The sequence below is a fragment of the Thalassophryne amazonica genome, chromosome 1 (genome assembly GCF_902500255.1).
Source record: "Thalassophryne amazonica chromosome 1, fThaAma1.1, whole genome shotgun sequence".
Lineage (NCBI taxonomy): Eukaryota > Metazoa > Chordata > Actinopteri > Batrachoidiformes > Batrachoididae > Thalassophryne > Thalassophryne amazonica.
The window spans coordinates 139,558,149-139,584,229 of NC_047103.1; the positions used below are offsets into that span (position 1 = coordinate 139,558,149).

Here is a 26,081-nt window from a genome sequence, read left to right on the forward strand (position 1 = left end):
CAATTGTGATACTCAAATCTGTGTCACCTCCTCTAAAGCTATCAGCTTTTCTCTGGGAACAAAGCCATGAGGCCCAAACCACCACCTCTGTCAGATATGATGCCTGACAGTTACAGCAATGAGAACGAGAGGGAAAGGAAATGAGACCGGTAGAGGATATAAAATAAAAGGTAGAAAACAGAGGTGAGATGGAAAATGAGTGGAAGTGATAAAAGATACAAGAGAGTAAAACAAAACAAAGATTGTAAAGATTTTGCCTGATGATATTGCACACTGTGAACAAGCGAAAATTATCCGACTTCACCTCAATGAATATACATGCAATCACTGTGGTGCTGCTGAGACCGCAGCAGATGCTTTGTAGCAATTAGTAAAACAAATGACTGTAGCAAGTTCACTGAATCAAAGCTTCTAAAATCAAGTTAGCATATCTGCTGAAATTATCACTTGTTGACATTTAATGTACTTGGTGAGGTAGTCCGGTCCGTCCCTGCTGTTGTTCATGTTGTCCCAGGTGTAGGGAGGCCCCTGTAGTCCTCCCCAGGAGCTCGCGCCTGGAGGTGGCCACCCCGATGTTTTGTTCTTTTGGCTGGAAAAACAAACAATTGTAATTTGATTTTCACATCATTGTGGGAAGAATTGTTCTTATTATTACGGTTCCTGTTGCTGTTGTTGTAATTTAACTCCACTTCAGATTTTGCTAATTTCAAATCCTGGCAAACTTTTGAGGCCAAAAGCTCACAAGAAATACAGTATGTGATTTCTTGCAAGTCTTGTCGACGGTATTTTATTGTTAGGCATCAGTGTAAGAATAAATTATTCCCTTCATTCCTACTATGTAGTAGCCTAATGTCACATGATGTACGTGATAACAATACATATTTTTTTACTCTACCCACATGCTAGTTAGCCTAGCTTTCTGCTTGAGTCAGTTATAAAGAGTGGACGGTGAATATAATTAATAGTTTAACTCTGTAGTTAACTAAATTGGTCACGAGCTAGCTAGCCTTTCTATTTTGCCAAAAGATTGTAGGACTTAACCTCACTTAATAACTAGTTTAGGCATGACCCAAGTAAGCTCAAACATAAGTGAAGGGACTGTATATGAACTATCCACTGACAACTAAAAACTGTTAATGGAACAATTTGTTTTACAGTAGCAGAATACATTAATAATAATAATAATAATAATAATAATAATAATAATAATAATAATAATAATAATAATAATAATAATAATAATACATTTTATTTGTATTGCACCTTACATTTCAAAGAAATCTCAAAGTGCTACAGCAAGGATTTAAAAACAGAATTAAAACAGATTTTAAAAACAGATTTTGTAGAAACCATTTCAAACAATAAGATATCTAAAAGGCCTTTTGAAATAACAATGTCTTTAGGCCTTTTTTAAAGGCCTCCACACTTTGTGGGGCCCTCAGGGTCTCTGGGAGGGAGTTCCAGAGCCAAGGGGCCACTGCCTGGAAGGCCTTGTCTCCCATGGTGGAGAGTCTGGTCCTGGGTTGGTGAAGGCAGTGTGAGGAGGTGGTGGAGCGGAGAGATCTTGAGGTGGTGTGTGGGGTGAGGCAGGGGCGGTTCTGTGCATGCACTGATAAGTCAGGAGGCCGAGTTTGTACTCTATTCTATATTTGATGGGCAGCCAGTGGAGGGATCTGAGGACAGGGGTGATGTGGTCAAACTTGTGCCTCCTCGTCAGGACCCGGGCAGCACAGTTCTGGATGTGCTGCAGCTTTTGCAGGTTTTTACCAAGGGTCCCGACGAGGAGGGCATTGCAATAGTCCAACCTGGAGGAGACACAAGCATGGACCAACCTCTCAGCATCCGGTTGGGAAAGGGAGGGGCGGAGTTTGGCTATGTTTTTGAGGTGATGGAAGGAGACTTTGCATAGGTGGCGGATGTGGGTGTCAAAGGTGAGATGTGGGTCAAATCTGACTCCAAGGTTGGTGACGGAGGTAGACAGGGGAATGTTGTGGCAGAGAATGGGAATACTGGTGAGGAAGGAGGACTGTGTTTGATGTGGGGTACCGATGAGGATGGCTTGAGTTTTGTCAGTGTTTAGTTTGAGAAAGTTATCAGTCATCCATGCCTCTATCTCCTCCAGGCAAGCCTGAAAGGCAGACGGTAGAGCTGAGGGGAGTGTGGAGTCCATTTTGATGTATAACTGTGTGTCGTCTGCGTAGCAATGAAATGAAATATTGTGTTTACAGATGATTTGACCAAGGGGGAGCATGTAGATGGTAAAAAGGGTTGGACCAAGGACGGACCCTTGTGGCATTCCACAGCTGACAGTATGGGTTTTGGATTTGGATTGTCCGAGTGTAACACATTCTGTCCATTAGATAGATTGATTTTATTGTCATTACAACAACTGCAACGAAGTTCCAAGTGCAATGAAATTATCTTCACACCCAATCACCTCAGACAAAAATACAGCAATTAATCCACAATTATTACTTGTTGAAAGTAATAATGACACACATCAAAATTAAAACATCCATACATATACATTTGATTGTTTATGTGCGCTAAACTTTAAGACAGTCCGTCATCCAAATTGAGGCAATGCGAGGCAATGCAGCCATGAGCTTGGGGGAAGTGGCAGGGCAGACTCGGGGGGAGTGGCAGGGGTGGGGGAAGGGGGCGTACCAAACTCACGCATGCGCACGAGGGTTCAAGCATGTCTGACGTAAAAACATATGAATGAAATCCATATAGTTTTTGAAAAAAATAAAAAGGACCTATACTTTATTGACAGACCTCGTATGTCTGTGAGTAATATTTACCTTTTTTATGTTAAACCAACCTGTTATGGTCTTCTGAAACAGTTGATAGATGTATCTTATTGACAAAAACTACAGATTTTGTTTATTTTTATTTATGTCCAGAGATCAAGGATACAGTGACCAATTTCATATTTATTTACTTTAAGACTCAATAAAATGTTGTTGACATAGAAAACCTGTAAAGCCTACTTTTACTACACAGAAAATTCACAAGAGGTATCGATAAGGCAATCGATAAGGAATCAGATCGATAAGCGGAATCGATAATGGCATCGGTATTGATAAAATCTTATCAATACCCATCCCTAGTCACGTGTGCCACACCTATTTTTTTTTTTTTTTTTCCCTTTTCTCATGAGTGGCACAGGAAATAATTAACACCTTTTAAATCTTTTTATTGGCTTTTTTCATGACTAGGAAAGAAGTTACCAACTTGTAAAATATGAATATCCTGTGATTGACAACAGTCACACGAATGCTGGTCAATTTGCAAGCAGTCACTTTCTGCTCTTTACTTTTGTGAACACTCCTCAACTAAACTCACACAGAGCTCTGTGACTAACAAAATCTGTATTCTAAAAATAGTCAGACAAAGGAAACGGTGATGGTGAGTCTATATGTAACTAGAAGCACTCAGAGAGTGCAAACCTCTGCCACGGTCATGGGGTCACTGACGCCATAACATCTACACGCCGTGGAATCATTGAACCTAAAAAAGTCTAACAATGATGTTTGCTCAGTAGTAAAAAAAGTTTAATCTGCTATGACTGGATAGCATGTATCCTTAGCACTTGGCATCACAGTTTATTGCAACTTGCACCTTTCCCAGAAGCTACTGTCATCTGAGCACTGATATTGATATTGCATGTGCTTATAGACAAAAACAAATAAGAGACAAAGTTTAATTTATTATTCAACTAAACTGCAAATATATGAATTTTTTAACATTTATGAAACACTTCTCTAAACAAGGCCATAGGGTCACTGACCCTAAAGAGATTCCCTCCTTGGCACAGTGATCTATTTCTTTTTGTCTCTTTCTCTAAAATTGTATATAATAATCATTAGATTATTAATATATAAACAAAAATAAATTTAAGAAATATTACAATTTGAAAACAAATGCACCCAAACGTGATGACAGCTACAACTGCTTAATGCTAACTTTTAACATTGAAAATGCCATAGACATGCTAATGCGTTAGCATCGGGATCCGGCTCGTGATCCGGATCACCACTAAAATTTAATCACTTGTTCCTCTTATCATTTCCAACCACTCCACAAAATTTCAACAAAAATAAATTTAAAAAATATTACAATTTGAAAACAAATGCACCCAAATGTGATGACATCTGCAATTACTTAATGCTAACTTTTAACATTGAAAATGCCATAGACATGCTAACGCGTTAGCATCGGGATCCGCATCATGATCCGGGTCACCACTAAAATTTAATCACTTGTTCCTCTTTTCATTTCCAACCACTCCACAAAATTTCATCAAAATCCGTTCAAAGCTTTTTGTTATCCAGCTGACAGACAGACAAACAAACGCAACCAAAAACATAACCGCCTTGGTGGAGATAATTATCTATTTATATTTTTAAGTTTATATATTATAAAACATTCAACACAAGGTGTACTTTCAGCGAGGTGCTGTTGGATGATGGCCATATCGGCTCAAGGAGCCTGTTTGAAGTGTGGGTAAATTTGTACCCTGTAACATCCAAAAAATGCTCCCAGATGATACAAACTGTGGAATAAAATTAATTGCTAAAGAAAAACAATGCAGAAAAACTGCAGTAATGCAACACAAATGCAGCTGAAACACAGGTCAGTATAACGCCTCGTTTCCATGTACTGTTCTGTATGTAGAATGTCCATAATATAAAATACGTCATCTGGTGTTCGATGCAAATAAATGCATTTCATGACCAGGATCTATCCTGGCTCAAAATGAGCTCCACAAGAGCATTTTATTTAAAAAATAAATAAATAAAATGGTGAAATCCAAAACAACCCCCTTGATCTTAATAACCGATATTTGACATGAAGGAGGATTTGTTCATGATATTGCAGACAGTCCAACTGATTTAAAAAAGAAATATACTGTATATCAAACATTAACAATGAATGGCAATAAGTGGTTATTAATGGATTTTGTGGTATACAGAAAATAGTAGTAGCAAGGCAATAATCCACTGTATCATAAGTCATACAGAAAGATCTTTGGACTTATTACACGTTTCGAATAATTTCAGGAAAGAATCAAAGATGAATTTTAAATCTGTTTTCCCCCTCAGTGAAAAAACCCTCAGACTGCTTCTCAGTGACTCGGGATAGAGCATTTCCAATTCAGTGACTTTGACTTCTTGTCTGGCTGTGTGAGGCTCGCATGGTGACACAGCAGTGCTTAGTGCCATCGACCACAGTCAAATAACAGCTTGCCAGATCTGTACAAGTGGATTGATGACTGTACTGTGGTAAACGCTCTGCAAATTGTAGTTGTGCAGGTTATCGGAAAAAAAAAGCAGGGGGGCGAAAGCTGATTTGTTTATTGCAGATAAGGCTAAAAAATTCACCCAGAAGAATGAGAATGGAGGGAACCAGAGAGACGGGCAGAAATACTTAAAAAAAGAGGGGAAAAAAAGTGATACTAAAAAAGAAGCATGCATTTAAAAAAAAATCATAAAAAAAATGCGAGCATATCATAGAACTGTTGGAAGCTGCAGTCATTTGTAATAAAGCACACTGCAGACTGACATTGTGAATCACCTGTCCTCACATCGAGTGCCAAGTCCCACCTTCTCCTGTCTCAGTGACAAATCATGCACTGATCATAAAGCATGCATTTTGGAATTAATCACATGGGTAATCAGAAAAATCGAAAAAATGATGAGCAATCCAGCACGATGCACTTCTCTGTATTTCATTTTCTTGTTTGAGATTTTTTGCAGATCTTCAGCGTGGACAAAATCAGATTTTCATCCTGACGTTGTGTATTTTATTTTATTACGTGGTTTAGTAGTCTTTACATTATAAACTTGTGTATGACACCCTGTGCAATACTTACACTTGTGCATGTGCAAATGAGTGTATTGGGCATCGTGCAACACAACCTAGTAATACAGTACTTTCGCACCTCAACACCCATCATGAAACTCTTTTGGTTCCTCCATCTGTCAGCTACTTATTAGCTATCAATTATTGTTACTTTCAATTTTAAATATCTGTATGTGCATTTTCTTTTAATTGTTTTTCTGTCATTTACTTTCTGTAATTTACTTTGGTATGTTGTGTGGTCTTAGTCTGTTTTATGTTACTGGGACTATGGATGGAAATTAGCACCTTGCTATAATCCAGCATATTTACATGCATCCATTCATCCATCCATTCATCCATCCATCCATTTTCTTCCGCTTTATCTGGAGTCGGGTCGCGGGGGCAGCAGCTCAAGCAAAGCTGCCCAGACCACCCGATCCACACATACCTCCCCCAGCTCCTCTGGGGGAACCCCAAGGCATTCCCAAGCCAGCCAAGAGATGTAGTCCCTCCAGCGTGTCCTGGGTCTTCCACGGGGCCTCCTCCCAATGGGACGTGCCCGGAACACCTCTCCAGCGAGGCGTCCAGGGGGCATCCGGAAAAGATGCCCGAGCCACCTTAACTGACTCCTTTCGACGTGGAGGAGCAGCAACTCGACTCCGAGCTCCTCACCCTATCTCTAAGGGAGCGCCCAGCCACCCTGCGGAGGAAACTCATCTCGGCCGCTTGTACACGCGATCTCGTTCTTTCGGTCATGAGCCAAATCTCATGACCATATGTGAGGATCTGAACGTAGATTGATCGGTAAATCGACAGCTTTGCCCCCCTACTCAGCTCTCTCTTCACCACGACGGTCCGATACAGCGACCGCATCACTGCAGATGCTGCACTGATCCGTCTGTCGATCTCACGCTCCATCCGTCCCTCACTCATGAACAAGACCCCGAGATACTTAAAGTCCTCCACTTGAGGCAAGGACACTCCACCGACCTGAAGAGGGCAAAGCGCCTTTTTCCGGTTGAGAACCATGGCCTCGGATTTGGAGGTGCTGATTTTCATCCCGGACGCTTCACACTCGGCTGCAAACCACCCCAGTGCACGCTGAAGGTCCTGATTTGACGAAGCCAACAGAACCACATCATCCGCAAACAGCAGAGACGAGATTCTGTGGTTCCCAAACCAGACCCCCTCTACACCCTGGCTGCGCCTAGAAATTCTGTCCATAAAAATAATGAACAGAACCGGTGACAAAGGGCAGCCCTGGCGGAGGCCAACGTGCAATGGAAACAGGTTTGACTTACTACCGGCAATGCGAACCAAGCTCCTGCTGCGGTCGTACAGGGACCGGATAGCCCTTAGCAAAGGACACCAGACTCCATACTCCCGGAGAACTCCCCACAGGGTGCCCTGAGGGACACGGTCGAACGCCTTCTCGAGATCCACAAAACACATGTGGACTGGTTGGGCGAACTCCCATGAACCCTCGAGCACTCGATGGAGCGTGTAGAGCTGGTCCAGTGTGCCGCGACCAGAACGAAAACCACACTGCTCCTCCTGAATCTGAGGTTCGACCATCGGTCAAATTCTCCTCTCCAGTACTCTGGAATAGACCTTACCGGGGAGGCTGAGGAGTGTGATCCCCCTATAGTTGGAACACACCCTCCGGTCCCCCTTCTTAAACAGAGGGACCACCACCCCGGTCTGCCAATCCAGAGGCACTGTCCCCGATGGCCACGCGATGTTGCAGAGGTGTGTCAGCCAAGACAGTCCCACAACATCCAGAGACTTAAGGTACTCAGGACGGATTTCATCCACCCCAGGAGCCTTGCCACAGAGGAGCTTTCTAACCACCTTGGTGACTTCGGCCTGGGTAATGGATGAGTCCGCCTCTGAGTCCCCAGTCTCTGCTTCCTCTTCGGAAGACGTGACGATGGGATTGAGGAGCTCCTCGAAGTACTCCTTCCACTGCCCGACAACATCCCCAGTCAGGGTCAACAGCTCCCCACCCACACCGTAAACAGTGCTGGTGGAGAGCTGCTTCCGCCTCCTGAGGCATCGAACGGTTTGCCAGAATCTCTTCGAGGCCGACTGATAGTCCTCCTCCATAGCCTCCTCGAACTCCTCCCAGACCCGCCTTTTTGCCTCTGCAACCGCTTGGCCTGCCGGTACCTGTCAACTGCCTCTGGGGTCCCACCTACCGACAAAGATAAGTAGAACTCCTCCTTCAGCTTGACAGCATCCCTTACTTCCGGTGTCCACCACCGGGTTCGGGGATTGCCGCCGCGACAGGCACCAGAGACCTTGCGACCACAGCTACGAGCAGCCGCATCGACAATGGAGGTGGAGAACATGGTCCACTCGGACTCCATGTCTCCAACCTCCCCCGGGATCTGGGAGAAGCTCACCCGGAGGTGGGAGTTGAAAACCTCGCTGACAGAGGGTTCCGCCAGTCGTTCCCAACAGACCCTCATGATACGTTTGGGCCTGCCAGGTCTGACTGGCTTCCTCCCCTCCCAGCGGATCCAACTCACCACCAGGTGGTGATCGGTCGACAGCTCTGCCCCTCTCTTTGTAATCCCCCAGGAGAACAATGGAGTCCCCAGTTGGAGCGCTATCTAGTACCCCTCCCAGGGACTCCAGGAAGGTTGGGTACTCTGCACTGCTGCTCGGCCCGTAGGCCAAGACAACGGTGAGAGGCCTGTCCCCGACCCGAAGGCATAGGGACGCGACCCTCTCGTTCAGCAGAGTGAACTCCAACACATGGCGACTGAGCTGGGGAGCAATAAGCAATGAGACCCCAGCTCTCCGCCTCTCCCCGTGGGCAACGCCAGAAAAATTAAGCATCCAGCCCCTCTCCAGGAGTTGGGTACCAGAGCCCAAGCTGTGCGTGGAGGTGAGCCTGACTATCTCTTGTCGGTATCTCTCAACCTCCCGCACAAGCTCAGGCTCCTTCCCCCCTAGCGAGGTGACATTCCACGTCCCAACAGCCAGGGGCTGTGAGCATGGACCGGGCCGCCGGGCCACCCGCCCTTGACCGCCACACAATCCTCTCTGCACCCGACCCCCATGGCCCCCTCTGCAGGTGGTGAACCCACAGGAGGGCAGGCCCACGTCACTCTTTTGGGCTGAGCCCGGCCAGGCCCCATGGGTTAAGGCCCGACCACCAAGCGCTCGCGCGCAAGCCCCAACCCCAGGCCTGGCTCCAGGGTGGGACCCCGGCTCCGCCATACCGGGCGACGTCTCGGTCCTTGATTTTTTACTGGTTATGGAGGGTCTGAACTGCATGCAACTATATCCATTAATATGCACTGACCCATTTCAAATAAATAAACATAAACGTTAAGTTTGTGATGGCATAAAACAAATGAAAGGCATCAGACGGCTGATAAACTACCCTGTGCACTGTGCACACCACAATATAAATAAATGTACAAGTAAATATGCACATAACTATTGTGTCACTTCAATTTCATACCAGTCAAATCTATCAAAAATATTTTACCGATCAATATGTGCATTTAGATCATCCATCTAGACTCCTTAGTTGTTGAGATCTACAAAAATGATATTTTTCAGAACATGTTTTTATTTTTTACTTTAACCTTTCACTTTTGAGCAAACTATTCCAGTATCTATTCACCACTAGGCATCTATCCAAGTAATATTCCCACCAAGATTCCCAGAAATACATCTAGCCATTTTTGAGTCATCTGGTCCATACACACACCAGTAAAACAATACTCTGCTTCACTGCTTTGCGGCACAAAACAAAAAACAATTATACAAAACTAGAAAGATAATATACTCAGCAAAACATCAAGTGCAACACTCTATTATAAACAGAAAATGCTCACACAAATTGTTCATTAAGCGCAGTACATGTTATAGAAAATCCAAATCTTGTGTAAAGAAACATTGTCAATTTTAATACTCATAAACTAAAAAAAGGCTCTATACTGATTATGTGTAGTGTACAGTCAAAAATGCATTGGAAAAGTGCATTTTGGGCACATCCAGCTCCACTTCAGTCTTAATTATTTTCTGTTAAACTTACAGTAATACATCTATTGTGTTAAGGAGGTGCTTCATGTTTGCTTGTATAGGGTGTCTCAAAAAGTGGGACCCCAGCGGGAGCAGCTGGAGCATGTGTAGCCACATCGCGCAGCTGCTGTAAAAAAACATTAAAGATACAAGCCGCCCATGGGTTTTGAACCTGCAATTTACAAAAGCTCTGACTGCCAGCCAGTTACTTTACCACTGCACTACCATTGCTGTCCTATAAAAGGTGGGGAAAAATCCCTGAAATCAACAAGGACATAAACGTATTTAAAAAATAAAAAATAAAACCACACACCATGAAAACAACACCGCATTTTATTGAAGCCCTCTTATCAAGCGAACAATACAAGTATGATCCGTCTGTTCCTCTATAGATGACCCATGGTCACAGATGTACAGGCATGTAATGACATGAATGATGCAGCGCACTCTTATGTCCACATCTGCTGGTGGCATGTCCAGCCAGCCCTGCGTGCGTGTCTGGCCCGACATGTGTGTCCTGTAGACGGCGCACCACAGGACAGACACCAGGTCATGTGCAACAGAGCTCAGGTGGGTGACGTGACATTCAGATTGTCTGCTGCATGTTATGATCTGACAGCCTGTTTCACCTGGGGTAGCCTGTCAATGTGCGTGCCATGTGCTCGCTTGCTGTAGCCTATCACAACAGTGCTATATGTTTTTATGTATGCCCACGTGAGGACAGCAAGCAGACACACACGCGACAGTTGTTAGTTGATGTCGGTCCAAACACGATATATTTTCCCCACCTGGGACATCCAGAACCAGAGATCTCAACAGCTGTGGCTGTCAGCTGTAATGCCCCCTGTCAGTTCAACGCACACACCAATGTTTCTGTGTTATGTGATCATTTCTTTTTAGTTGTTTTTACTGCTATTTACTTATTTCCCCCCATCCACAACACATCTGCCATATGTTATGTGCCAACGCGGGTTGAGGAGCGGACCTGCGTCTGACTGAACCCAGCGCTAAATAACCAGAAAGCGGTTCCAAAAACAAAACATTTATTTCCCTTTCCGTGCAATAATTGTGTACAACATAATATATAGCTTGTCTGGCGGAGTGAAGGACGGCGCGCTCTCCAGCGCCCAAAGGGATCGAAGCCCGGCGCTTCTGGACTCAAATTCACCGCCAAACACCCCCCAGGTGGACACAACAAACTGACTCTGTGAAGGATAGAAGAGGTGAGGTAAGTCAACAGCTACAACTAATATCCTTCAAAGGCACATGCTATCAGCAACACATTCAGGTCTGACTTTAAGCTTTATGTAAATGAGCAGCTTCTCACAACAGGTGGCGGATCATCAGTCCGCACGCCACGGCCGTGAGAAGCGAGCTGCACAATTCTCATCAATGTTCAAATATACTGCATAACAAAATACCAAATTACTATTAACACTTATTCAGACAATCAATCACCTCTGATGTGTGCTGACAGCATGTGTCCCTCACCCGTCCTCCTTCACAGGCACGATGTGTCAAACCCTTGCGCGGTCCTCAGCATCTCACAAACGAACGTCACAAGGTCGAGTTCCCGGCAATTCTGCTTGAACCACTCATGGCTTAAATGCAGAACGCCATCTAATTATCTGCTTCAGCTGAAAAGTCCTTAAGTCTGCACGTGAGCATCATCCACAGGTGCTGCGAGTCATTAGGCCTACACGTGGACATCCTCCACAAGTGCAGCCAATAATGTTGATGAGGGTGAAGGATTCTTCTGCCAGCACCGTCTCCACAGACAAAAACCAGTTTGCATACCACCTGGAGAGCAAAGAAAAGAAAACAACACAAAAACATCCAGCCAAACCCCCCAACACACAACACCATATGTGTTGTGGATGGGGGGGTACAATCTGGGCAGGACACCAGTCTTGGAAGAGGGAGGAAGCCTGAGCACCCAGACGGAACCCATGCAAACACAGGGAGAACATGCAAACTCCACACAGAAAGTACCAGGTGGGAAACAAACCCATGACCATTGTGCCTCCCCACTATACAGTTATTATAATTTTAAACATATCTGTATAGGTGCATTCATTTATGGGAGCAGCCACCAAAGTTCCCTGAGGTGAAGCAACTTAAGTGAAGTTTTGTATTTTTCCAAGTTTCTTTATACTTCCTTCATATTTGTTGTTTGTTCTCAGTTCAGTTTCATTCTAGTTTGGTGTGCTAATGTGAATCCTTGTTGTATAAGCATAAATAGCATGAAATACTAGGTTTTTGGTGGTCAATGGCTGAATTGTTTTCTATTGCCTCATCCATTTTCCATTATCTAAACCCACTTATTCCAGTTAAGCATCATGGGGGGCTTAAGACAATCCCAGTGGTCACCGAGCGAGAGGCACAATACACCCTGGACAGGCTGCCAGTCCATATGATACCAACTACGTATGGCAGAAGGCCACTTTTTCATGTTCAATTCAATATCAATATTGGAACTTTCAATGTCTGCAAAGCTCAATACCAATCCCATATCTTTTCCTGTTCTTAAAACAACTAATCTGTCAACAAATATATTTTTTGGGATGTAGTATCAGAAAAAAACAATTCAAATTCTGAAACAAATTCTACTCCCTTAAAGGAGACCTGCATTGAAAAAAATGCAGTCAGATTTTTTGAACAAAAAATGACTTACATTTACACATGAGATCCTTCTGAATGTAGTAAAGTAAATCTGCAAGCCTAGATCTGTCATTCAACGGAGCCAATTGTAATTTGTGGATTTACGTCAGTTTGCATCTGCACCTTTTTCTTGTCTTATACGGAAGGATCTACTTTTTTAAAACTTCATATTGTCTTGCGGCACATTTGGTGAGTACACATTTCTTTTATTTGTGCTTGAAAATTATTTTGGAGGACTTTTTCATACGCCCGTTTGATTGAGTGGTGTCGCAATGAAAATCTACTGTCTTTTGCCTCCGGTACCATCGCGGGATATGGAGGCGAGACCCGCAAAGAATCCCAGTCATTAAAAATATATAAACCTCTCTCAGCGTCCATGGAGCTCTGGGGCTCCAATTGCCGAGACGTGCGGTGCTGTGGATTTTGCCGCAAGAAGTCTGTCCTTGCAGCAACAGGTGTACCGGCCGCTTCGCATTAAAACAGCGAGCGTAGCAGAGGCAGAGAGCGGGAGAGGAAGAACGGCGCCCGCTGTCGATGTCGTTGCTGATCTGAGCACACAGATCTGTATCTCACATTCATTGCAGCTTACTTTTGGATGTTGAAACCAGGACGTGTATAAGTAAAATTACTAACAGATAAAATCAGTTTCAATGTGGGATCGGACTGAAGGCGGGAGCGCGTCGTCTTGTCCCTGACGTCATGGAAATGATACGGCTGTACAAACTGTTTTCACAGAGGGCTAAATTTTAGCTGCAAATTTGTCATTTTTAAACGAAGATTTCTCAGCTGAATTACAAATTTGGGCTTACAGATTTACTTTACTGCATTCACAAGGGTTTTATAAATACATATCAGCTATTTCTTTCTGAAATCTGACCACATTTATTTCAATGCAGGTCTACTTTAAAGAAAAACATTCACACACCAGAATATGACTTAGATGTGAAATAGAAGACTCTGATCTGATCAGAACCCCCATGATTACTGGATGATCCAGTAATTTTGGCTCCTTTTGGATCAGATATTGATCCATTTCAGATTGGCACAGTCTTAATAGCAATGTACCAACACTACAACTGTTCACAGTTTATTTCAAGGCCTACAAACAGCACAGATGAGCACAATGATTACTATTATTTACACAACTTGGGTGCTGAGCATGAATGTGGGGTGATTCTACAGTGACATAATTAATATAACAGCAAAATCTGGCCATATTTTAGTTTAGCATTCAAAATTTGTTCTGATTGCAATTCCATTACTGTAGAATGACACAATGACAACAGTGCTGAGAGGAAACTACCAATGGCACTTGCAGTGTTTTGGTCCAGGTGAAAAATAGGGCTCAGTGTCCTTTTGGATCAACAAAGTTGTTGGATTTCACAACCAGGTTTGCATGGATTTATTGTGATGTGCTCTAGATGTGATGTCATGTGCTGGAGGCTGATGTGGAGGTGTTGTTGCTATGTAATTATACATGTTCGGTCATTAATGCTTTGTGATCGTACTAACTCCTCAATCTTGATATTGTGATCGCAGTGACATGAAGTGTTTGTTCAACCTGCCGCTGTGACATTCCACCAAAGACCATGACAATCGACCCAAACCTAGATTATTGTTCATCCAGTTTCAAAGAAACATGACATCCAAGCACAAGAAAATCAATAAATTGTACATATTATAAAGTCTACCAGTTAGTTGAGAACTTAAGAGTTCTCCATAAACAATTAATTTACAAACCATAAATTTCTATCTTGGCATTTTACTATTGTTTTGGATGTTGAGTACAAATATTGTTGATTTTACAATATTTGCTCTATTAAATGGCCATATTGACCCTGTTAAAGTGCATTAACTGAATAGAAAAACTGCTAAATTTGGCGATAAAAAAACAACAAGCAGTAAACGTTTCTTCACTGGCTGTTTTGGGAAAATCAGTTTTAAAAAAGTAATTTCACACTGAGACATTCATATAAATGTTGAGAATATTTAAACAGTCACGACAGACAAGCTCATTCAGTCTCCCAAAAGGACAGCAGGAAATTTGAGTTGCCAAACTGAAAATGTATTCCATTTTCAAAATATTCCAATATTGTAGAGCTTGGACAGCCTAAATGTTGATGAGTGACTGAGTTAGTCCATCCTGACCAGATTGTGTAGATGGTACCTCAAAGGCAACTATTTTATAGACACATGAGCGCCACCCCACATATTAGCATCAGCTAACAAGTGGACTACTGGCAGAAACATGATTATGTGGGCAAATCTGAAATAAAATATAGAGCAGAGTGGGAAAGTAAAACTAATCAAAGAATCCATACAGGACATGTGGTTATAGAAGCGGCACTTTTGACGTTACTACAAATTACTGTTCGCTAACTTGTAACACTGCTTCAAAAATTTTAGAAACCTTTGAAACACCCACTTTGATCATTGTTCCGGTGCCTGCATGAAAAAGATGTCACAATATGAGCTGAAATATGCAACAGAACAGGAAAGCAAAAGTGTTATTAGAGAATAGATAGAACGTGTGGCTGGGGGTGATGCTAATATGTATTGGTACTGTTATGGTTAAGTCAGAATACTGCTTCAAAATGTTTCAAATCTTTCTTCTTGTAGTTAACTGGCAAATTACAACTGACATTAGGCACATATTGACATCTACTGTCCAAGTATGATTTAGTAGAGTGTAATTCTTATTGAAAGAAAAAAAAAAAATAAAATAAAATAAAATAAAATTTTTGCTGTAAACTTTACACCCTGTAGAAAAATGAAATGATCCCTTTCAATACTGTTGCCAAGCCAGATGTCACACAGTTGAGTTCCTGCTGATTTTCAGTCATCCAAACGAAAGCAGACTTCAGAATCCCATTCATGCCCAAAATATGGAGGCAGTGTGGCATGAACAGCGGCGCTCCGATTTGAAACAGACATTCATCTGTTTGTCGTTGTGCTACTGCTCAGAGGAGCTTTGGTCCGAACTGAAGGAAAATGTCACGCCCCCCACCCCACCTCACCCTTTATCCCATAATCCCTCTCATCATAGAGAAAACAAATCTACTCTGCGAGCCTGAGCGAAAAGAGAGAACAAGTGAGAGAAAATGTGAGTGTGTGCAGCCGAGCGAGAGGTAAGAGGATTTTTTTTTTTTTGTGTGTATGGAAACATCACTCAGTTTCCGATCTGGAGCCTCACAGCAGGGAGCAGGAAAAGAAAACGGCCTTTTAATACAATTCTGGATGCCATCTCTCAATATTCACTCCTCACATGTGCTCACCAACCATAAAATGTCCTTTTATTTGATCTCTGATATAAAATAACAGTTGCTGCTGGCTTACTTTTACTTTTTAAGTACTTTTTAAGATCCTGATAATCATACAATTTGGGTAACATTTGTTTATTCAGCTCCTCCTCCGAAGTACTCGGGCCAGTTTCCACCAAACTCTTTGTGTACACATGTAGGTTTAACACAGAATTGTCCTGATGGGCTTTCCTTTGGCAAAAGGTCACAGACATTGGGTTAAAGATGAAAAAAAGTGTCTGTGTGTTCCCCTATTCATCCTAGGTCCTTTGACTGATTTCTGCCTAATGTGATGTGCAGATGACAGCTAACTACAGAACTGTTGTAAAATAGTTTGTATTGCCAAAGGTCAAGGTCACTGGGGACAAAAGTCAAAATTTTGTTTTGGATTTTTTTTTTTTTCACTTCACTTTGCACCAGACTTGGCAAACAAATACAAGCAGGTTCTGCAACTGCCCAGGCAAGGTCAAATGAACCAGAGGTCAGTCACTGAGGTCACAGGATCAAAGGTTAAAATTTTGTCTCGTTCCTCTCCTCCTCAGGTCCTTTGGCCGATTTTCACTAAACTTGATATGTGGATGACAATGAACTCCAAAACTGCCGTAAAGGTTTTTTTTTTTGGGTTCTTCTAACAGTTTACTTTGTTGTAACATTAAAACTTATGAATCACATATTTTTTCCAGTAATCATGCATTAAGAGGAGCTAACGGGTAAAGCTACCGTCAGCTAAAAGTGCTAATGCTGTTAGCATACAACATTAAATCCGACCAGAGTTTCACTGCAACAGAGGCGCCTGATCCGTTCAGAAGTTCAGTTACCTGCTGTTCTTAATATGGTCTCTTCTGTACAGGAAAGGTGAAATTAAATGGTCTAGTTGATTATAATACTGTACAGTATTTTGCATGAGATACGATGCATATTCTTTGTATTTTGTCTGCCTTTTATGCATGAAATGCTATTAAAAAGGTAAAAACGCAGTGTTCTTTTTGGGGCCAGGAACAGATTAATCCATTTTATATTATTTCTTATGGGAAAATTGGTTTCAGTTTAAGAACAACTCGGTTTAAGAACAACATTTAGGAACCATTTAAGTTCTAAAACCGAGGATCCACTGTACTGAGTTGGATTTCAGAATTACCCTGGCAGGGTCAGACAGCTGTCAATCATTTGGATGAAGGTCAAGGTCATCAGGATAAAATGTTAAACTGCTCTGGTTGCTACCTTCTATACCCACGAGTACTATTATTACCCAGTCCAGGAAATGGTACCCAGCTGTGCGGGAAATGCCTTTTGTCTGTTTGTGATGCTCACCTGTTGGGTAATTTGTCAGGAATTTCTCACTCTCAAACTCAAAAAAGAGAGCAGAAGATGGTCGAGGAGCATCAGAAACACTTTTCTTTGAGGTGGTTGTTCAAGTGTCTTTTGTCTTTGTCATCTTCATTTTGTATAATGAAAAACTGACAGATCAGAACACAAAAAGCCCTGACTTAATACTGGATTCAGACAGTAAAAATAACACTGTCTCCCAATGATGCATGTCGCGCTTTCACTATAGCTTAGTGCGCTGTTAACACAACGCTCCGCCCTATATTTTGTTGTCTGACGTGCTTCTCCTTAATATAACGATAAGACTTAATGATTTAAAAGACAGAAGATTGCTGGTTCTTGTGGGGTTTTGAGCTGAAAATGTACCTACTTCTTTCAGTGCGATCAATTCATGCTGCCTTTAAAAGCTTTTACCTCAAGGGATCAATTTGTTTCAGTGTGTCACATTATAGTACATTTACAAAAACTACATATCAGTCATGGAGTACGCAAGAACTGAATCAGTGCCTCCTTTTAATGGAGGCAAAAGTGAAGTTAAAGTTTGTTATTTTTTATTGCAACTGGCTTTCAAACCATAACCCATAACCATAACCATAACTTTCAAAGCATAACCCATGACGCCCCCAGTGGTAGGTACAGCTAACCAAAAAGTTAGCTTCAATAACCATTAATTATGATGCTAAACCAATAAACTGCTAAAAAAAATGTATCTTTTTTACAGATAACCAATAACTTTTAGTATTGATTCAGACGCAGCCACATCAGATTACACTGTCGGCTTCTGATAAACCAGTTTCCTTTTTATTTTTCGCTGCTGGGTAAATTCAAGAATCACAACTACAAATGCATAAAAAATGAATTAATAAAAAATAAAACCCCAAACACTGCCATTATCTTTCAAAAGCAGTAAAACACAGTATTAGAAGTCACAGTTTATCTCGGTATTAGATACACCGTCATTGACGAACTAAAAAGCTGATGCTTTTTTAACACGCTTTGAACCCTGCTGCTTAAACAACCAAAATACATCCATTAAGAGTGAAATACACGTAGTAAATATAAATTCTTACCTGTTAGTTTCAGTGGGATTCATCTGAATAAATAATCCACATAAAGCATCCTTTAAAAAAAAAAAATCCAAAACAGTGTCTAAATGGTGAAGAAAAGTCCCTCTGTACACACAGATGTCGTGAGCACTCCTCTCCCCCACCGAGTCTTGGTGATTAAATTACAGCCACAAAGAAATAAAATAAAATAATGTTAAAATTAATCCATTTTGTTTTTGTGTCGAGCAGACTCACTCAATGTAACGTCCAAAGTAAACCTGAACTACACTACCCAGAATGCTCCTTGCGTTGACCGGCCAATTACATTTTGCGCTTAATGATGATGTCATCAGCAAACGACAGGCAGCCAGTCTACTACAAACACACAACAGATGGACTAAAATGTTTGATTTTAGGGTTTATATGTTTTTGACTGTTAAACTTTGCTCACTTTACCAGCAAAAAAAATAAATAAATAAAAAAAAATGTTATCAGACTGAAAGTTATCGGAACTAAATGTATCGGAAGATAATTGGTCTGATGATGGTTTGCTATGTAACTGGAAGACCTGACTAGTGCAGCAGATAGGCAAAATGATTGTACATTTTGTGACTAAAGCACCAAATTTGGCACACATATTCTAAATTAACTAATACTTATTTTCAGATGTGGATGTATCCTGGAGCTGACCTCTCTTGACCTACAGGGGTCAAAATTTAAAAGCGTTCCATTCATATTGAAAGGTATATCATATTATTATTTGTCTGATCAAAATGATCCCAAAAAGGTGTGGTTTGAACTATCCTTGACTAAATGTTGTGGAGTTACAGTGTAAAAACAGCAAAGTTGCACCAATTTTGGCAATAAAGTTAGGCAAATTATTGGTTGAGCGAATCTGATTAATGAATGGAATAGTTTTGTCTATGTTGAATGTTTGGGCTCCAAAGTAAAGGTCAAACAAGGTCAACATCCATTGGATTCTATGACATGTGACATACGTTACCCCATAATATGATAACTAAGCATAACAGATGGTAAAAACTATTCCTTTTGAAATCCTCTTAACCAAGAATTTGCATCACTTTTTACCAAAATTGGAACAACTTTATCTTTTGACCCCTACAAACTGAAATTGACCTTTGACATAATTTTTGCTGTTTTTACTCTGTAACTCCACATCAGTTAGTCAAGGATAGTCTAATCTATACCTTTTTGGAATCATAATCAGGCAGGGGTGGTGGCCAAGTGGTTAATTTGCTTGGTTTCAGTTCAGAAGGTTCCAGGTTCAAATCCCACCCCTGCCACATTTCTCCATGTAATGTGGAGTTGCATCAGGAAGGGCACCCGTGTAAAACCTGTGCCAATTCAAGATGCAGATCCACCTTGGATTTGCTGTGGCGACCCCGGGTGCAAACAAGGGAGCAGCCGAAGGGACTTACTTTTACTAGACAAATGATATGATATGATATACCTTTCAATATGATTGGAACTTTTGACCCAGGTGTAATTCTTCATTGACCCCTGTAGATACCTCCACATCTGAAAATAAGTATTTGTTCATTTAGAATATGAGTGCCAAATTTGGTGCTTTAGTCACAAAATGAACAATTGTTATGGGAATTTTAGCTAAACTGCATCACTACTAGGAAGACGACCATGGATCAGAGCCACTTCATCTGGATCCTTTCAACGCAAAGAAGCAGTGGCTCTACTCCCTTCCAATAATTGTATTCAAGCTCCTCATCCTGTCCATGAGTGTAAGAACAGATATCTCCTAGAGGAACTTCATTTCTGCCTTTTTTTTTTTTTTTTTTTGGTCATTACCCATAGATCATGACCTTAGGTGAGGATAGGAGCGTAAAGTCACTGGTAAATTAAGAACCTCACCTTCTGGCTCAACTCTTTCTTCACCACGATGGTCCAGTACAGCGTCTGCAGAACATGAGACGCATTCATAAGGTTTTGTATGTTGCAGCACAATCATAATGTGTTTATATTAAAGCCATAGTTTCCTGTGCTGGAAACACTGAAGGTATTGTGTTCACATGATGTTGTGAAAAACAGAAGACAAGAGTTTCACCTTCACAGACACTATAGCCCTATAGACACTATAGCAGTCACATCAATAAACAACAGTGAGCCAGTACTGTACCATAACAACGCCTCCACCATGTTTGACAGGTGATGTGGTATGTATATTTCAGATAGTGAGCCATTCCTTTCCTTCTCATTCTGGTACAGATTAATCTTGGTTTCATCTGTCCAAAGCATCTTGTTCCAGAACTGCACAGGCCTTTGAATGTGTCTAATCTGTCCTTCCTGTTATTGGGTGTAACCAGTGGTTTTCGCCTTTTTGTAAACCTTTTGTATTTATGCATTCATGAAGGCATCTTGGCAGTGACATGCCTTCCTCCTGTTAGATAATATCTGTGCTAATTCTTTGTTTTATGTTAGCTATTAAGTATTTGTTATAATCTTTATTTTTAAGAAATGTACTAAATTGTAAATTTGGCCACTCCTAAATTTTATGCGATATGAAAGGTTATTTTTCCCCATCCATGGCCTCCTTCACTTGATCTAACACCTTTTTGGACCTCTTAATAATGCCGAGAATCAAATGCAGATCTTTTATCTGCTCAACATTCCATAGAATAACAAGACAACAGGCTGCAACGGGCCGTGAAACTGCTTTTCAATTAATTATCCGTTGGCAATGGAGGGCCTATGCATTGAAATGACTGTAAGAGCAGGTAGCTCAACAAGATAAGGAATTGGGCTGTCAATATGTAGACCTGGGTTTGATTACTGGTCATGCATCCTGTCTGTGCCCTCAGAACACACACTTCATCTGCATTGTTCTTGTCTACACAGTTGTAAAGGAATACTTGGATGGGGATGTAGCCTGTGACAAACTGGCATCCAGTCCAGGGGGGAATTGGTTGACCTCAACCGCTTCATACTACAGAATCTGTTGGAGTGCACCAGCACCAAGGGCCTCAGTACCTGTATAGAATGGTAAATGGACCTCATTTCTGCTTTACAGCAATGCCTCACATGGACTCATTCACAATTACAGTCACACAACAATGTTATGCCATGCAAGAACTTCAACTGCCCACCGGGAGCAACTTGGTATTTAGGACCTTACCCAAGGGACAACAGTGATTTTCCAGAATAGGACTATGGGGCTTTGAAAATCAAGGGAATATGTATAAAAATGGTAATGAAATATTCCATGTAAGTCACTCAACTGCCCAGTGCAAGAAATTTGGATATTATTAACATTGCTAAAGGAACTGTAGTGATTTTCCAGTATTGGACTATATGGCTCTGAAAATGCAGGGACTATGTTTAAGAATAGTTAAAACTCCAAAATGACTACTGAAATATTTTTGTTAAACCCTTAAATTAAAGCTAAAAGTCTACACTATAACCACAGAAGCATGATGGATCAACGGTTTGCACTCTTGCCTCACAGCAAGAAGGTCTTGGATTTAATTTCACCCATGCCCAGTTCCTTTGTTCGCACACGTCTGTGTGAGTTTTTTGCCGGACACTCAGGTTTCCTCCCACCATCAAAACATGCACATTAGGGTCGATTCCTTTCTCTGACCCTGACCATGGCAGCGTCTCTACAGCTATAGTTGGTCACAAGGTGCCGGACTGTGGCTGCCCACAGCTCCTAGTGGTTGGATTGTGTCTAACTGTAATTAGGATGGGTTACATGCAGAGGACAAATTTTGCTGTGTGTATCCATATATATACAATGACAACAAAGGCTCTTCTGTCCTTCATCTTGACTATTTCATTTCAAATCCTTCATTTCAAACAGAGGAAAAACAGCAAATCTTTTGTCAGTGTCCTGACTGTAGGCCTGATTTATAAAATGATTTATCTTCTCAACATACCATGAAATAACAAGACAACAGGCCACAACTGGCCATGAAACTGCTGATCAGCCAATTATCCAATTCATGAAATCTTATTTTGCACATACCTGCAAGTGAACTAATGCACAGATTTTAACAAAACTTTCACCACAGTTACATGTTTGGCCATGGAAGACTCCACTCAATTTTGGAGGTGATCCAGATGTGGATTCTGGATCAAGATTTCACTTTATGTACGCTTTGAAGGATTACATCAAAACTACTCCACAGATTCTCACCAAATTTGCACCACAGATAGTTATTAGGACATGGAAGACTCCACTGAATTTTGGAGGTGATCTGGATACAGATCCAGATTCTGGGTCAGGATTTCACTTCATATAGGCTTTGAAGGACTACGTCAAAACTGCTTGATGGATTCTCACGAAATTTGCACCACCGATAGATATTACACCATGAAACACTCCATTAAACTTTGGTAATGATGCAGATAGTGGATCAAGTTTCACTTTATAGGCTTTTATAGATTACGAATTGTGTCAAAACTACTTCAAGGATTCTCACCAAATTTGCACCACAGATGGATATTACACCATGAAACCACTGAATTTGGGAGGTGATCTGGATCCGGATTCTGGATCAAAATTTCACTTTATATACACGTTTAAGGATTACGTCAAATCTACTGAACAGATTCTCACCAAATTTGCATCACAGATAGATATTACACCATGAAACACTCCATTAAACTGTGGTAATGATGCAGATAGTGGATCAAGTTTCACTTTATAGGCTTTTACAGATAACGGATTATGTCAAAACTACTTAAAGGATTCTCACCAAATTTGCACCACAGATAGATATTACACCATGAAACACTCCAATGAATTTGGGAGGTGATCTGGATCCAGATTCTGGATCAAAATTTCACTTTATATACATTTTTAAGGATTACGTCAAAACTACTGAACAGATTCTCACCAAATTTGCATCACAGATAGATATTAGTGCATGAGAGACTCCACTGAATTTTGGAGGTGATCTGTATCCAGATTGGTGGACATCAGAAATCTGTGATTGCTCTTGTTTCATTTAATGCTTACGGTCATTAACACATATCACATCTTTATTTACATACTGTTGTCTGTGTCATGTTACCACCCACTGTCATTTGCACAATTATTTTTAGCAAATCATTTGCATATTTGCCAACCCAGCATGTGCAGTTTTAGAATACTCATGTAATTTAGTACTCGTTATATAGGGATCTTAGGGTACTATCTCACTGGGCTATAAACAGCTTGTGAATGACATTTGTGAGAGATTTTGCAAGATTTTGCGTGACGTCCGCTGTGTGTTGCTATCCCCTCCCTTGCAGGGTGTTGCTCACATCTGACTTGAATTTTGAACACCTCAATGTTGGGGAAGCGATAAAGGTCCTCCCCAGATACTCACAGAGCTGTCACAGGCATCACAAAGCCCTCTGAGTGTAGTCTTCATGACTGATAACATGCAAGGATTGTGAGAACTTTGTGAGGGGTTGACAACGGATGAAACTACATGGTGAATGAATGGAGACAAAAATGTGGATCTGACTTTCAACATGGGAGACATGCAGTAGCTGCTCTGGGACCACACCAAATTAGCGGAGAAGACCAGAGAGGAACGATGCTTCTGGAATTGGCCAAGTGTGTTGTGAAAGTGTCGTGACACGGACCCACAACAGGGGGCGTTAATGAACGGACAATGGATAAGCCAAAAGTAACAATTTAATGTTGTGAATCGCACAACGACGTACAGACAATAACAATATGGTGGACTGTCAATTATACACAAAGTGACGTGTGGGCAGGCTCGACGATAGAAGACGCCTGGCGAGAGAAGAGCCGGATCCCACACAGCTTCCACCACCAACGGAGCTGAAGAACACCGGAGCCGCCAAGCCCTGCGCCCCAGGTGGCCGCTATCTTCAGCAGTCAGACCCGGTACTGCTGGCAGAGAACAGAGACAGTCCGGATGAGTGTGAGTTCACACACTCAGTAATCCCACAGTCTGTATACAGTTAGGAGGGAAAACCTCCACCTCCAATCACACACTCGTGCAGCTCCTGAAATAACCACTTATCTGAGTGGGGTAGGAGGCGAAGCCGTCGCAGTCCACACCAAACGCCAACTCAGCAGACAGGGTATCTGTCCCAGGAAAACGGCTGCAAAAAGAGATCAGACTAATACTCGAATTAAGGTTCAGCAGAGAATATTACCTGAATGGTAGCTGATTTCTCGGCGAGGAGGTGGAGTTGCAGTCCGGCCTTTATGGTGATGGTGATGAGATGAATGAGTGACAGCTGGTGCTGAGGATGAGTGACAACTGTCACTCCCAGTGGCTCTGGCGCCCTCTCGTGCTTGAAGCCCGCACTCCAAGCAGGGCGCCATCTGGTGGTGGTGGGCCAGCAGTACCTCCTCTTCAGCGGCCCACATAACAAAGTGAGCCTCGGCTCTGCTGCTGGCCTAGCTGTACACACAGTTGCCGCGGACTTCAGGACTCCCATCTTGATCCCAGCTTGATCTGGACTTATGAATTTATCATTGAGAAGCATAAAGGAATTTATATGCTGCCTCCTGGGTCCAACCCACTGTGCGAACCATGCCAGATCAACATGCAGGTCACCTCCAGTCTGCTGTGCTGACCCTGAGTGAATAAACAACAAAGGAATCGCCTTGAGACGATCTCGTTGTGAATTGGCGCTATATAAATTAATACATTTGAATTTTGAATTTGAAATTTGAACAGTTATTAATGTTACTGTTGAATAAATCAAATCAGATCAAAAGAGGCAAGCTCTGGAAGGTCTGCTGGACAACATGCCTCACCACGCCACAGAGACGTGGTCATTCCAACGCATCCTGGAGCACGTCAGTCAGATCCAGAGGGGACAGGAGAGCAGATCCAGCAGGGACCTCATTCTGCATGTGGGAGACTGCAATTTTCACAATTTTCTTTGTGCTTTTGTTTTCTGTTTCCCCTCAGTGGAGTCACGCTAGGCTTTTTTTTTTTAAATATTAGTTACTGATTAATATTTGATTATTTATTTTATTATTATTTACAGGGCTGTGCCTTACTGGCTACAGTTGAGGAAATTTATACAGCCTCTTTTCACATAATAACAGTTTAATAGCAACCACGAGTCTGCAATATTTAGATGACATTTTGGAGACAGGCACTAACGTCATCGGTACCAAGTCAGTGAGATACCAGTTGAGAATTTGTCAATCATAAGTGTGTTTTGTCACAAGTTTTTGTCTCCAACAGTCACAGCCCAGTAAGATACTAATCTTAGCAAAGCAGAACCAGTACGTGCTCTCTAAATCTCCTCCTGTTAAAATTATTAAATCAAAAAAGCTTCAATGTCGAGCTTGACCCAATCAAACATTGGAGGGATGACATCCAATACTGTCAAATGGATCTGTTATAGTGGACACTTACAAACCCTTTCATGACAGTCACATGATGTGAAACTAGCTACAAAATATTTTAGTTTGATTCTTGCTGTCACTGTTATAAAACAAATAGGGCACCGCAGTCTCGTTTGAACTCTGCATGATATCGCGGGATTTGACCACTTATGGGGACTTCCGCTGTTGTTGTACACAGTATAACGTCATATGGAAAAATGGTGTACTGTTTTGTTTTTGGTTGCAACCACTGAAGCAACCATGAAAAGTGTTTTTTTGTTGTTGTTGTTGTTCCCAGTGGAGAAGGAAAGATGAAGCAGAACCAGAGTAGCTGCGTTCTTTCGCCTGCAAAACAGCCTCAACATGTTTGATCTCCGTGTCATAAACAAACCGCAACACATGTCCACTATCCCACCGCATCATCACTTTTTCTTTGCATTTTCAATTTGTTTGCATGTAATTTGCCCAAATAAAATCAGAGAAAATACTGTGGGGTTTTTTTCCCCCGGAAGTACGGAA

The 26,081-nt window shown here is 41.8% G+C and overlaps 1 protein-coding gene across 2 annotated transcripts in view; it reads right to left on the reverse strand.

Annotated features, from left to right (window-relative positions):
* The window catches only part of LOC117514918 (FERM and PDZ domain-containing protein 4-like), a 200,343-nt gene that overhangs the window by 80,150 nt on the left and 94,112 nt on the right, over nt 1-26,081 (reverse strand). Inside the window, exon 2 of one of the 2 annotated variants that reach the window (XM_034175492.1) lies at nt 467-589. The exons of the other annotated variant lie outside the window; for it this stretch is intronic. Coding sequence (XP_034031383.1) covers nt 467-589 — 123 coding nt within the window. The remainder of the gene's footprint in view (nt 1-466; nt 590-26,081) is intronic. 2 annotated transcript variants of the gene reach the window in all.